The sequence below is a fragment of the Cyanistes caeruleus genome, chromosome 29 (assembly GCF_971803275.1).
Source record: "Cyanistes caeruleus chromosome 29, bCyaCae1.hap1.1, whole genome shotgun sequence".
NCBI lineage: Eukaryota > Metazoa > Chordata > Aves > Passeriformes > Paridae > Cyanistes > Cyanistes caeruleus.
The window spans coordinates 4,642,475-4,656,734 of record NC_141729.1 but is presented as its reverse complement, the minus strand read 5'-3'; the positions used below and the strand labels follow the sequence as shown (position 1 = coordinate 4,656,734).

At 57.0% G+C, this 14,260-nt stretch overlaps 1 protein-coding gene across 2 annotated transcripts; it reads right to left on the bottom strand.

The window, feature by feature from the left end:
- Window positions 1–668: 668 nt before the first annotated feature.
- DBNL (drebrin like) lies at window positions 669–11,942 on the bottom strand. Of its 2 annotated transcripts, XM_086865276.1 has the most exons (14): window positions 11,826–11,936; window positions 11,072–11,127; window positions 9,158–9,270; window positions 8,841–8,915; window positions 8,424–8,570; window positions 7,796–7,873; window positions 7,064–7,215; window positions 6,348–6,402; window positions 5,736–5,804; window positions 5,530–5,632; window positions 4,232–4,342; window positions 3,038–3,141; window positions 2,002–2,107; window positions 669–1,682 (listed from the first exon to the last, which is right to left on the bottom strand). In XM_086865276.1, the coding sequence occupies exons 1-14, from the start codon at window positions 11,906–11,908 to the stop codon at window positions 1,543–1,545; spliced, it is 1,392 nt and encodes a 463-aa protein (XP_086721402.1). In that variant the 5' UTR covers window positions 11,909–11,936; the 3' UTR covers window positions 669–1,542. The 2 variants fall into 2 exon arrangements, with proteins under 2 accessions (XP_086721402.1, XP_086721403.1); XM_086865277.1 differs by lacking the exon at window positions 4,232–4,342 and having other exon boundaries at window positions 11,826–11,942.
- Window positions 11,943–14,260: the final 2,318 nt, after the last annotated feature.

The window sequence follows — 14,260 nt, the reverse complement described above, 5'->3', positions numbered from 1 at the left end:
ACATCCTGCACCCCAGTCCTGGTGAATAAAGGGATGTGCCATGTCCTGAGAGGTGTGGTGCCAGCCCTGGGAATGAGGAGGTGTGAGGGGACTCAGACAGGACAGGGCAATGCCAGTGCAGGGGATGAAGTGTCTCCAGCACCCTGGTGTGATGCCACCCCATCTGGCACACGGCAGGGCCACCTGTGTCACCAGTTCTCTGTCCCACGGCCACATGATGTCCCCAGGTCCTTGTGTGAGCACCTGATCCCCTGTGTTTGGGAAGGGTGGGAGATGGCCTGTGGCACCCATCTGGCTGCCACCATGGGTCCCCCATGTCCCCAGATCCCTCATGTTCCCAAATCTCCGCTGTAGCTCCATGTGCACCCTCTGCTCTCTCCACAGTCCCTGCACCCCCAATATCCCCAGTGCTCTCAAACCACCGGTGCCACCAGCCACAGCCACAAAGCCCCTCTCCACCTTGGGACCACCCAGACCCAAGGACCCCAACCACTGCAGGCTACTTCCTCCCTCATTAGACCCAGAAAATTAGTGTTGAGACTAATTATATCCCTAATTACCCCCTCCTTGGCCCCTGCTCACAACCTGGTGTGATAACATGTCTGGCATTATGGACACCAAACCCCTGGCATTCCTCTTCAATTCCCACTGGGATCCTGCTACATCCATCACCAAAGAAAAGCCCTTTTATTGTAGCTGGGGAGGGCCCAGGGGGAGGGACTCAGAGAAGCCACCATGTCCCCCAGCACCTGAAGGAGGGGTGGGTGAGCTGGGACCCCCCAAAGCCCCAACCCTTTCTCTCCTTCTATTCCTGAAGTGACACCAGGGCGGGAAACTCTGTATGGGGGAAGGGCTGGGCTGGGCTTTTCCTTGTTCACAGTGAGTTTGGGGGGCTGGGGAGGGGGGTCCCACACGCTTGGCCAGGCTGGATCTGCGCTGCAGGGGAGGTTATTCACTCCCAATTCAAATCCCTGGAGCATGTTTGGGGTGAGAGAAGGGAACAGCGGGGAGGAAAACACAGGATCACAGAGTGGTGAGCTCAGTGTGCTCAGGATGGTGGGGAACAGAGCCAGGATTCACGTCTCCTGGTTATGTCAGACCCTGCAGGATTCCAAAATGATTCTGATGAGCTTTTCCAAAGAAATAAAATTGGGAAAGTGGCTTCTCCAGTGTGGCTGCGGCAGGTCCAAGGTCACGGGGTGGGAGGGAGCACAGCGGGGAGATCATTTGTTCCCTGAAAATTCCTGTGGGGGATTTGTCACGCCCTCCTTCCCACTCCAAAGCCAAGGGAGGGGGCGGAGAGCAGCACTGTGGGCTCAGGGTGGGATGGGACCCTTCCTTCACCCACTCAAGGGCAGCTATGGGGGACAGGGGAGCAGTGCCTGCGCATCCCCACTGCCGAGGGACTGGGGAATGGCATTTCACTGAGAGAGAGAGAGAAATAGAGAAGAAGAAAAAGCCACATGTCGTTTGGAAGAATCAGGCAGGAGCAGAGTGGTCTCGGGGGTCTGGAGCCCCCCCATCAGACCCCCACCAGCTCCCCTACTCTATCAGTTCCACGTAGTTGGCAGGGAACATCCCGAAGTGGCCGTCGGGGCCGTAGCCGCGCCACCAGCCCTCATCGATCATCTCGATGTTGGTGATGATGTTCTCAGGATCAAAGGAGATCTCGGTGTCATCAGCTGCAATGGGACAGAGGGAGGGGGGTCAGACTACCTGAACTACCCCAGTTCTGGGGGTCCCAAGATAAGAGGGATGTCGAGCTGCTGGAACAAGTCCAGAGAAGGCCATGGAGGTGCTCCAAGGGCTGAGCCCCTCTGCTCTGGAGACAGGCTGGGAGAACTATCAGTGTCCAGTCTGTGAATGTCTCTGGAGCAGAGAAGGCTCCGGGGAGACCTCAGAGCCCCTTCCAGTGCCTAAAGGGGCTCCAAGAGAGCTGGAGAGAGACTGGGACAAGGGTCTGGAGGGACAGGACAAGGGCAATGGCTCTGGGGGTCTCACCAGCCTGGTAGTCATAGAGTGCCCGTGCACAGAGCCCCTTCCCCGCCAGGTCCAGTGGCTCCTGGTACTCCACCCTGTAGTCATATTTGGCATTGTCAACTTGTTCCTTCAGGAAGGAGAGGAGAGCAGGAATTACCAGAACAGTGGGAGGAAAGAGAACAACAATGTCCAATACTCAGAAATGTCCATCAGCCCTCAAGGCTTGGAGACCTGTGTGCTGGAAGTTCTGGAAGAAAACATGGCTCCAGGAAATTTGTGCCATGTTGTCAGCCACAGGAGCAAACTAGTTCTTGGCCGAAGAGCCAAGGTGGCCACATCTCCATCTGGCTCAGCACCAATCCCTGTCCCTTGGAAACACTGGAGACCAGTGGCAGCTTTGATCTCTTGGGATCCCTGCTGCAGACAGAGGCTCATCCCCCAACAGATAAGCTCAAGTTTCTGAAGCATTTCTGCCAGAGCCTGAGCTGGCTGTGGTTTGCTTTCCTCAGGAATCCTTTGGAACCTGCTGGACACTTGAAGACAAATTCCAGAATGAGAAAATGTTTGGAATGCTGATGGTTAGGTGAGCACAAAAGAAATCCAAGGGGCCCCACAACTCTGAAGGCAACATGGCAGCACAGCACAGCCCTGCAATGAGCCGCTGGAGAACCTTGGACTGCACCAGGAATAGCTGGAATTGCAACTCTGCTGGGTCCAGATGCGCAGAGAAGCAGGAGAAAGAGAAGGGGCTTTGGAAGAGGCTGGTGGGTCCTCTCTCCTCCCTGGTCTGGGGTGTGGCACTGACAACAGCTGGAGCTGGGGTGCAGGATGGGTGCCAGGGACTCAGTACCAGTGTCTCCTGGTACTGGGAGCATTGGGAAGAGACACAGTAGCACCCCTTTGCCACATGGGTGTATCCCGAGTACACCTGACCTCTGGGGTTTTGCCGTTTCCTACGATTTTAGCTCAGAAAAGTGTTCCAGGCTCATCCTAGGGATGGGACGTGCTCTTCCACGTAGATCTGGCCCCGATGGGGTCCCCTGCCTCTCCAACTCACCTGGGGCGGCTCCTCATAGAGGGCCAAGGGCTCTGGAGGCTCCTCATACAGATTCTCTTCCATGTGGGACCCTGGGACACCAGAGTTGTATCCAGAGTCCCGTCCTGAGGAGAAACAAGGGATCTGTCACCACAACCATGCCCTGGCTCCTGCTCCAAGCTGGGGTGACACCACATTCCTGCTCATGAGCTGGGTGTCCCCCGGGTCTCCTGCTCAGCTGGGGGATGGAGCAGGCAGGAAGCATGGGATGGAGTGGGCAGGGGTTTAAGGGAGCAATGGAAAAAACAGAGGAGAGTAGCTCTGATAGGGAAGGGATAAAGACAGGGAAAGGATAAACTCGCTCAAGATGAAAAAATTCCCATGGAGGGGAAGGGCTGGAGAAGAGGTCCTGGCCAACAGCAGCATCTAGTGGTGACAGTGGCCTAGGGACATTGGAGCCCCAGCACATCCCTGGATCCCTGCCCAGAGCAGGGGAGGTAGAACTAGGTGGTTTGAGATCCTGTCCAAGCCAAACCAATCTGTCATTCCATGCTTCAGGGAAGGGCCAGCCCCCGGTGCCACCTACAGCACATGGGGAGACCTCTGGGCACAGCCAGCCTTTCTCTGGAATTGCTTCTTCCCCTAAAACACTGGGAAGTGGTTTGACAGGGACACCTCCCACAGTCCCAGGTTGTTCCAAGCCCTGCCCAACCTGGCCTTGGACACTTCAGAAGCCACAGCTCCTCTGGGCAGCCTCTACCAGGGTCTCCCCACCTTCCTAGGGTGCGTCTGGCAGTGAGAAGCCAGTCCCTCCTGTCACCCTGTGCCTGTGTGCTTCACCTCAACAAGGAAACAACCCAGTCTAACTCTGGAGCAGGGGTGGAGCCACCTCGGCTGGGCCTTGGGGCATTTTGGAAAAGCCCAAGCCCCTGTGGCAGGTCTGGAGGAAGGCTGGGGGTGCATGGAGCCAAATTCCAGGCTGAATTCCAGCCTGAATCCCAGCAGGAGATATCCTCATCCCCCAGGCACTGAGCCTTCGGCTAAAGACAAGCAAGAACCATCCTCATCCTCAACACTGAGCCCTGGCTGGAGACAAAGCCCAGGGGAAAACCAAATGGAATCTCCAAGTCCAGCCTCAAAATGCCAAATTTTGTGAGAACTAGTTGGAAAGATGAGGAGAAAAGCTTTGGGGAGTGGAGGGAGCCAAGCACGTACCAGCTACAGGTACCGGGGAGGCTGGCAAGGACCCCCAGACATCCCGGCTGGGGGAGGCAGGACCGGGCACAGAGTTCATCTCCTTCTGCAGGAATGGGCTGCGGAGCTTCCCTGGAAAAGGAGTTGAAGGGGCTGCAGGAGCCTGTCAGGCAAGGGGGTGCTCCCAGCCTGACTGTGCACCCACAGGTACTGCTGGGTCAACCTCCCAAGCAGGATTTTCCAGCTCTAATCCTGCTTGTGGAAAACAAGTTTGGCAACTGGTTACAGCAGCAGCCAAGGGAAAATTTAAAAAAAAGGGTTTTGTGGAGGAGGAAGAGCTGGACAGCCCTGCCTCTGGCTCTCCATGGGGACTTTTAGAGCACCCTGAACTCAACAGATATCAAACTGGGAGGGGATGATGCAAACTGGTTTCTGCCAGTGTGTTTCCTGTGGCAGGAGGTAACTGCACTGGTATCTCTTCATCTCCACCTCCAAACCAAACAAAAGCTGAGCAGAATTCCCAGACAAGCCCTACTAGCACCAAGACTCCTGCCTACCCTTATCTCTGTGTCTGATCAATTCCAGGGCATTTATCTCCCTTTCCTCCATGAAAACCATCAAACCTTAATGAAATACCTCAGGAAGTCTCTCCCCATGATGTCCAACCATCAAAAAAGCCATTTTCCCAGCGTGGCATTCCCTCCTCTCCTACCCATGGCTTGCCTGCCCAAGGAAGCAGGGATTCATGCTCCTGTCACCAAGTGAAGGTGGTTATTCTGAACCAATTTAAGGTGCTTTGGAGGGGGTTGGGCTGAGGAGGACAGGGAGGAGGAGGTGGCAGAGGCAGTCACCCTGGGGTGTCACATGCTCGTCACAGCTACTTCCTTAGCTACTCTCAGCTCTGGTTTGCAAACTTCCTGATTTCTATCTGAGAGATTGGATCAGGCTCTTCTAACAGCACAAGATTCTGTTTGGCTGGGGCAGTGCAAAAATCCAGGTGAAATTTCATTCAGTCAGGATAGGCTGCAATAGTGGTGTTTTCCTAGTCTTAACATATTGAACTATAATTTAAAAAAAAAAAACAAAAAAACCAAAAAAATCTTTAAGGCTCAGAAGGGGAATCAGAGTATGAAAATCTGTCTTTGTGATTAAAACTTGGCTAGAGCCACACTCTGAAAAATGTCAGGAGCCAGGTGTGGGACACAGCACAGCAGTGTAGTGAGAGCAGCCTGCTGTCAGCTCATGTCCCACTGGGACCCCTCCATGTGCAGAGAGACCCAGTGGGGGACTGGGACCCTCCCTGTGTCCCCAGGCCATACCTGGCTGCGCTGGCATCCCCGCATCGCCTGGCCCCGCTTTCTCCCTTTGCTTGAAGATGTCACGGGGGTTCACAGCTCTCTGCGCGATCAGCGTGGCAGCCTCCTGCCCAGGAGGGCACACAGTCCAGTTAAAGCCCTGAGCAGCTCAGGGGGGCAGAGCTGAGGCAGCCCCCTTTCCCCAGGGGCTCGGGGTCACAGTTCCTCACCTGGGCTTTCTCCACCGACTCGCTTCTCTTGACGCCCTTCCACTGCCGCGCCTCCTCGGCCTGCTCCTTCTGCAGCACAGGAGTGGTCTGGGCAACCAGCCACTCCTCCAGCCCCAGCCAGCCCTCCTGCCCCCTCCAGCCCCATCCACTTCCTTCCAGAACCATCTGCCCCCTTCAGCCCCCTCGGGACCCAAGGAACTGCCGTGGCAGTGGAGGGTGGATGAGGAGAAAACCCTGGATCTGGGAGGGAGACGTGGGAATTCCGGGCTAAGAACAGGAACTTGGTGTTACGGAATCATGGAACGGTTTAGGTTGGAAAAACCCTCTGAGAGCATCAAGTCCAATTGTTCCCCAGCACAGCCAAGGCCACCACTAACCCATGTCCCCAAGCACCATATCCACACAGCTGTTAAATCTCCCCAGGAATGGGGATGCCAGCACTGCCCTGGGCAGCTGTGCCAGAGCTGGATAACCCTTTCCATGAAGGAATTTTCCCAGTAACCAACTTAAACCTCCCCTGTGCAACTTGAAGCCATTTCCACTTGCCCTGTCCCAGGTCCTTGTCCCCTCCATCACGGGTAAACCTTGCCTGGGGCCAGCACCAGAGCTCACCCATTGCTGCTGCTCCCTGTCCCTGTTCTCAGCCTCCTGTTGCTGCTGGAGTCTCCTGTGGGAACGAATGTGTTAAAACTGAGGCCTAAAATTTGAGACTTCACCCCATTATTCCAGTTCCCTGGGAATGGCACATAAAGGCCATCCTTCACTTTGGCCCTCACTTCAAGGTGCTACAGGTCACCCTTGAAGAGAGGAGCATGGTGAGAGGGGCAGGAGCTGCTCCAAATAGTGCTATCATTCCAGGGAAATCTCTTCCTCAGGGATATGGACAGGAGCATCTTGATATGGGAGCTGGGCAGATTTCCCTGGAGTTGTCCCTGTGGGGCTTGGAGCTCCCTGGACCTCTGACACCACAAAAATAGAGGCCACAGGTGTCAAGCAAGAATTTGGGAAGCAAAAGGAGGAGTAGTCCTGGAGAAAGATCCATGGGCAGGGAGACTCAGGGATGATGCTGGACAAGCAGCCAAGCTCCCTGGGGGTTAGCCAGGGAGGTATTACCATCACAGCCAGAGCAAGATGCCCTTAATGGAGATTTCCTGGGACTGCAGGAATTCCAGCAGTGAGAAATGCATGGACATGATCTACCACTTCCAAAGAAATAAACCTTGCTGGAGTGGGGGCAGCTCAGAGAGGTAGTGACAGGGACACCCAGCTCCAAAGGGACCCCAGACAGCAGGATGGGCTCTAGGAATCCTTCCCAAAACCCCACTCACTTCTGGGCTTCAATTTCACTGGATCTGGCTTTAAACATCTGCTCCCGCCCTGCTGCCTCCTGCAGCTCCCGCTCCCGCTGCTCCCGCTCCAGCCGCTGTCGCTCTTCCTCCGCCCTCCTCTTCTCCTCCAGCCGACGGTTCTCCTCATCCTTCTGAGGGGAGATGGGCACAGAGGCTTGGGCATCCTGGGCTGAGGTGTGGGGGTCACACCTGTGACACACCTGTGACTGTCACAACCTGTGCCAGTGCTCGGAACCCCCCAGGGCACACAGCAGGGCCCAGGGGACATGCCATATCCAAGGGCACACAATGGATCCTGAGGCTTGTGGTGGATCCCCTTATCCAGTCAGAAGGTTCATATGTTATTGCTTAACCCCATAAAACCCAGCATGAAAGGGAAGGAAAAAGGGAGCAGCCCTCAGAGAGGTCAAAAACCAGTTTCCTCAACCATACGGGTTTTGCTGGGAGCTGGGATGCAGCCCAGCTGTCTGCCAGGAGAGCCTGGGTGCACCCCAGCAGCCCTGAGCAAAACTCAGATGAGATAAAGGAGCACCTTTTCCCCTTCAAGACTCAGCCCCTCCTCTCTGAGCACTGCAGGGCAGTAACTCTGCACTTCCCTGAGCTCTTGATTCCAGGCAGGACTGCCCAGTTCCCAGACAGGGAATAAGCATATGGAGAATAATTCCCATCTAAATCCAAACACTTTGTGCTCTGAGGCATGAGTTCACTCACCTCTGCTTTGGCCCAGAAATTATCCTTATTGACCCGTTTGATTTCAGACATCGCATTCGTCTTCTGGTACACAGAGCCCTGAGGAAGACACAGAGAAATCACCTTTTTTGCATTTTTTGTCAACAGTCAGCCCAAATTATCAGTCTGAGACTTCTCTTAGAAGTTCCTATAACCTGATGCTTTGCCCCACAATTTAAAGGAGAGCTGGGTGCACATTGCCAAAACCAGGGAATTGCTGGCCCTGGCACAGGTTGCTGTCCCATCCCTGGAAGTGTCCGAGGTTGGACAGGGCTTAGAGCACCCTGGAAGGTGTCGCTGCCCATGGCAGGGGTGGGACTGGATGGGCTTTAAGGTCCCTCCCATCCAGCCCATGATTCCACGCTGCAAACCTGCCCTCTGGCATTCCCCCTTGTCCTGTTACTCCGTGCCCTGGTGCTCTCCAGCTCTCTTGCAGCCCCTTTAGGCCCTGGAAGGGGCTCGAAGTTCTCCCTGGAGCCTTCCCTTCTCCAGTCTGAACATTACACAGACATGTCAATGGCCAGGGTGCCTCTTCCATCAAGGGATGATAATGGTCCCAGACCTTCACCCCACCCAGAGGCAGCCAAAAGCCCTCAGTGATTCAACTCACCACAGGAGCCTGGGGCCCTGAGTCCTGGAACTTGCTGCTCTCCTTGTGGAAGCTGTAGTTGGCCCCAGAGGCCTTGGCGACCTTCTCCATGATGAGTTCAGGCTCCACATCCTCCTCTGCCCGGGCATTGATGGTGACATGAGCCCCCTGAGAAGGAGGAACCAGGATAAGGGTGAGGGGGTCACTCTGGGAGCCCCCAAACCCACCACCCTGCCCTGGTGGGTCTTGTCTGTGCTCCCAGAGCTCCCAAGGAAAGGAAAAGGGTGCTGGTGAGAAAGAAAAAATATCCAGAGGGATTTTTTCAGCAAGCTGGTTTACTGGAAGATATCCCTGACCATGGCAGGGGAGTAGAACGGGATGGTCTAAGGGCCCTCCAACCCAAACCATTCAGTGCCGAGGACACGAGGAGAATCAGACCTTCAGGAAGTTGGCCACGGTGCTGACGTGGTTGGCGCAGGCTCCTTTCCGCACGTCATTGACACCTTCACCCGTCTGCAAGGAGACACCATCAGCACTGGCTCACCTGAGCCCCTCCAGGGTGGACTCATGGCAGCAGCACCTGGATCTGAGCCTGAGTCCCTCTCCTGGAGCCCCCCAAGGCACTGCAAGGGGCTCTGAGGTGTCCCTGGAGCCCTCTCTTCTCCAGACTGGACACCCCCAGCTCTCCCAGCCGGGCTCCATGGCAGAGGGGCTCCAGCTCCCTCCCAGTTAAGCCAAGCTCTGTCCCCACTCACCCAGTTGACAAGGACATATTTGGGCAGCCCAGAGTTGGGATCCTTCACACGGCAGAAGCCGTACATCACCTTCCCACTGTTGAGCTCCTCCACCATCTCTTCCAGCCCCCCATCTGTCCCAGGAGGAAGGAGAGGGGGTGAGTCCAGCCCATTCTGTACATGTGCTGGGAACAGCCAAACCCACCCCAGCTCTGTATTCCCTGGAGATTTTCCCCATTAGGTGTGGGGCTGTCACACCTCCTGAGTGTCTCAGACCCCTGTGTTTACTCTGTAAACACATAACCTGATCATTTATCATCCACGTGATTATTTGGGAGCCAAGCCCCAGCCTTTTCTCACCCACTCCCATCCCCAGCAGCCTTTATCACACAGTTTGTCTTCCTCAGGCCTTCACAAATCCCATATGGAAAGATCCTGGATCTGCAACCAAGTGCAGGCATGACAGAGAAAGGGAAGGAGCTGCTCACACTCCCTAATCAATTAGAAGTTTTAATGAGAGCAGGCAGCTGTCAGTTTTGCCCACAGGTTCCTGCACAAAACCATACTCAGAAACACCTCAGTGAGGGTGGGAATGCTGCTGAGAAGTGGTGGAGGAACTGGCTGAGCCTTGTTCCTGCTTTGCAAGATGGGAAGCAGAGAAGGAACCAAAAGAGTAACATGGGGCAAGGTCCTGCAAGTCCACCATGGGGAAACTCCTGCCTCAACACTTCCCTCCCTGTTACACCCACCCAGAGTGGTCTCAGTGCTGCTTTGAGGACTTGAGAGTGAACCCCAGAAGAAAAATCCCACACAGGGCTCAGGGAGTGGCAATGGAAAGCGGACAGCGTCGCTCCCACCACACCAATAAGCTACCAGGAAAGGAGGAAAACCACCAAAAATGCACGTTCTCATCTCAAAAATATTCTCCCAAACCACAATTCTTCCTGTGCTGGGTTGCCTGAGCCCTGAAAAGTGGGAAAAGAGACACTGGTCCTTATCACTCCTGGGAGGAGTAACACAGACCAACACAGCTTGCTCTGCTCTGCAGCATCACCTGGATCATTTCCTTCTCCCTATTAAGTATTTATGTTTTGGCTCTACATTTGGCTCCAAACCCGGCAGGGAAGTTGAAGGTTGGAAGTCTGAAGCTGGTTGGTGAGGGCTGGCACAGAGGGACATGACAGGAATGCTGGGGGTAGCAGGGATCTGCAGGGAGCTCAGGGCACTCTGCAGCTCCACAAAACTCTCATTTGTGACTCAAGAAGAGTTTTTCTCAACAAAATTCCCTGGCTCCATGGGCTCCACCAGACCCTGTGGAGCATCACAGAAACTTCCACAGAGCTCCACAGGCTGGGAAAAACACTTGGAAATTAAGGAAGAAGTTGGGGAGGGATGAGAGGATGCAAATTCCGAGCGCGGGGACACCCGCCTGAATGTGCTGCTTCCTGAAGGCTTCGGCTTTCCAGCCAGTAGTGCTTGGGTGGGAATCAGCAGCCAGATAAAAAATAAATAGAAGAATTGCGGGAAGAAGGGAATTGGACATGAGGGGCTTTAAGAGCATTGAGTAGGGAGCCCTGGCTGAGTGAGCAGCTTTGAAGCACCATGTGGTCCTGCCTAAATCTGGGATCTAAAATACTTCAGGGATGCAACGAGCAGTCAGGATCCAAACTCTGGATCCTTTGGAAAGGAGAGGAATGAAAGGAAAGGAGAAGCAGAGCTGCCAGTGAGGCTCTGCTCCATATTCCTCACTCCGAAATCACACCGGACACCCCAACACAGCTCCCACCCTTGTCCCACCACCAAGGGCACTCCCCAAAACACTCTCAGGGATTAAAACCCCCCCAACATCTCAGGCAGGTTCAGTGAGACGAGCCCTGGAAGCCCCCCAGACCCTGGAAGCCATGGAAACAGAGTGATGGTCCCCAGAATCCTCACCTCCGGAGCCGGCCACCCGTAGATCATTGCTGTTGCCTTCATAGGTGAACAGAGCCCTAAAATTAAGGCAGAAATGGTATTTTTGGCCAGCACAGTGCTCATCTGGGGTGTTCATACCCCCCTGACACCTTCTGAAGTGCAGAGCCCCACAGGGACCTGCCAGCCCACAGCCCAGGGAATTACTGATCCCCCAGACACCCCCTGATCCTCTCATACAGCCCACCCCCCAATCGCCCCCCTACCTCCCCATCCATCCCACACCCCTGACTCCCTCTATACACCCCACATCCCCCCAAACACCCCCACAGTCCGGTCCCTGTCACACCATGTCCCCCCAAGCCACTGGCCCAGCCGTAAATGTTTTCCCAGGCCCTCCACCCGCACCCATCTCTGTTTCACTTGCACCCCTCCATCCCCTGCCCACCCCCTCGGATTCCCCCTACACTCCCATCCCCCACCCCAAACTCCCACATCCCTCCGAACACTTCACACTCCCCCCCCAGCTCTTCATCCTCCCCCATCCCCATCCCATCCCCATCCCCATCCCCATCCCCATCCCCATCCCCATCCCATCCCCATCCCGTCCCCATCCCCATCCCCATCCCCATCCCCATCCCCATCCCGTCCCCATCCCATCCCCATCCCCATCCCCATCCCCATCCCCATCCCCATCCCCATCCCCATCCCCATCCCCATCCCCATCCCCATCCCCATCCCCCGTCACCGTTCCCGGTCCCCGCCGCCCCTCCCTCACCAGTCCGTGGGGCTCCCCGCGGCCACCACGCTCCCGTAGGCCTCCTGCAGCGCCCGCCCGTTCTTGGCCAGGTTCAGCGCCATGGCCGCGCCCGCTCCGCCCGCCGGGCCCGCCCCCGGCCCCGCCGGTGCCCCCGGTGCCGCCTCCGGCCCCGCCCCGCCGGTGCCCCGGTCCCGCCCCCTGTCCCCCCCGCCTCCGGCCCCGCCTGTGCCCCCGGGCCCGCCCCTCCGGTGCTACCGATCCCTCCCCCGGTGCCCCGGTTCCGCCCCCGGGCCCGCCTCCGGCCCCGCCCCGCCGGTCCCACCGATCCCTCCCCCGAGTCCGCCCCTCCGGTGCCCCGGTCCCGCCCCTCCGGTGCCACCGGCACCGAGACCCCGCCCCGGAAGCGCTCAGCCCCGCCCCAGACAGCCCCGCCCCACAGGGCCACGCCCCCAAGGTGCTGCACCGCACCCCCGATCTGCCGGAGCACGGCCCTGAGTGGATGGACCCCCCCCAAAAATACCGAACCCCCCCGAATAACGGACCCCGACAGGGAGGGAGACCAGCCCCGACAAGGAGACCACCCCTCCGAACAAACCGGTCCCGCCCCCGGCTCGGTTTCTCCCCCGGACCCCCCGTCCCAGGTGTTTCCGGGGGTTCTCTGTCTCAGAGCGGCTCTCGGGGACCCTGGCCCGGGGCGGCTCTGGGGCTCCCCCATCTCAGAATGGCTCCTGGGGGCCCCGTTCCCGGGATGTTCCGGGGTCCCCCGTCCCACATCAATTTTCGGAGACTCCCGTCCAGTGAGAGTTCTCGGGGTCACGCACCCCAAGGACAATTCTCAGCTATCCCGGGCTCCAGGACACCCGCTCCAGGCGCTTCTCGGGGTTCTCAGTGCAGCCCCGACAGTGCCCATGTCCCACACAGCCCCCCGCAGTGCCCGTACCCCCAAACGCAGCCCTCGGGGGCAGAAAATGGCATTTCCAGGGATTTCCCTCATTTCCCAACCGGAGTGGGAGCGCGTATCAGGGATGTTTGCAGGGACCGAAAGCAGTTCGGAGCCTGGAGCTTTTTGGGGTGTAAATGCGTCTCAGCTTTAGCTCAAATCATCAAAATTCTGCCTCTCAGCTCCCCGTGGCCATGACCCTCCCGAGGACGTGTTCTCGGGCGGCAGGAGGTGGCCCGGGGGGACACGGGAGGTGACCTGAGGCAGAGGGGTAGGTGAGGGGAGGGACAGCGGGTGGGCTCCCGCCCGGCGGTGTCCCCAGAATGTGTTAAATCGACATTAGCAGCTCATTGTTCCCCCAGCCCTCCCCCGCTGCCCACATCTGGCTGGGACCGCCTCGGGAAGGGCTGCTCCTGGGATTTCGGGGTGGCCTTCCATCGGGTCCCCTTTCTCTCCCCAGAGCCTTCCTCCACATTCGGGGTCTCCTTAAAGTTGAGAGAGTAGCAAGGACGCGGAGATGGGGGAGGTTCCCCCAAAACTCCTGGGGCGTCTCACCCCCCACCCCTGCGGGCTCGTGGGCCACGGGGAGAAACTCATCCACGACCCCTCACCTTCACACACGGGGGAAATAACGGGGGCCCGAGGTCTCCGAGCCCCCGGAGGCCGAGCTGGGGTTTAAGGAGCCCCCCAGGCCCCCGGTTTGTCCCCAGTGGTTGTGATGGTTCCAGTGCTCTGTCAGGATTTGTCTCAGGCTTTGGCTGGGGAGGTGGAGGGGGTAGGAATACCCTCGTGCCTCCAGCTCCCGGGGAAAAATGTGTCTGGGGGAGTGGGATGGGGTGGGAGATGGTGAATGGAGTGATGGAGGATCCTGGGATGTCCAAGGGTCCTGAGGCACCTAAAAGCCCTGGGGTGGCTGAGAGTCCTGGGGTGTCAGATGGTCCACCTTACACCCCTCATCCCTTCCATCCCATGAATCCCCCCATCCATTCATCCGGCCATCACCCCCAGAGCACCAGATGTCACCTCCCAGTGGATGAAACACATTGGAGAGGCTCTCCTGTGTTTGTAGAACCTACAAAAATGTTGGGAAGCACTCCAAAACTTCAGGGCTGCCAGTGCCTTTTTATGATTTAGGAGATCATAGGAGTGCAAAGCTGGGGGGAACCTGGGGAGTGCCGGGTGGCACAGGATGTTCACCTTCCACTGTCCCCTGTTGAGAAGCAGCTGTGTCCTCATGCCTTGAGGATTCATCCCATATTTATGGGAAATACGGGAAAAAATAATGCATAAGGTGATTCTTTATATTTTTTAGCATCCTGGGACTCACACAGACCCCTGAACATATCCATACCCCTGCTCCATGTACCCCTAAACAAGGAGCTGTCTGGGAAGAAGGGGCAGATTTGAGCTTCCCCATTCAGCACGTGGCTGGAAATGTTAATTAAACACAGGGCAATAAAACATCTGGAGGGCTGGGAGCGGGGAAGGGCCAGCCGGCACGACCCCCCACAGC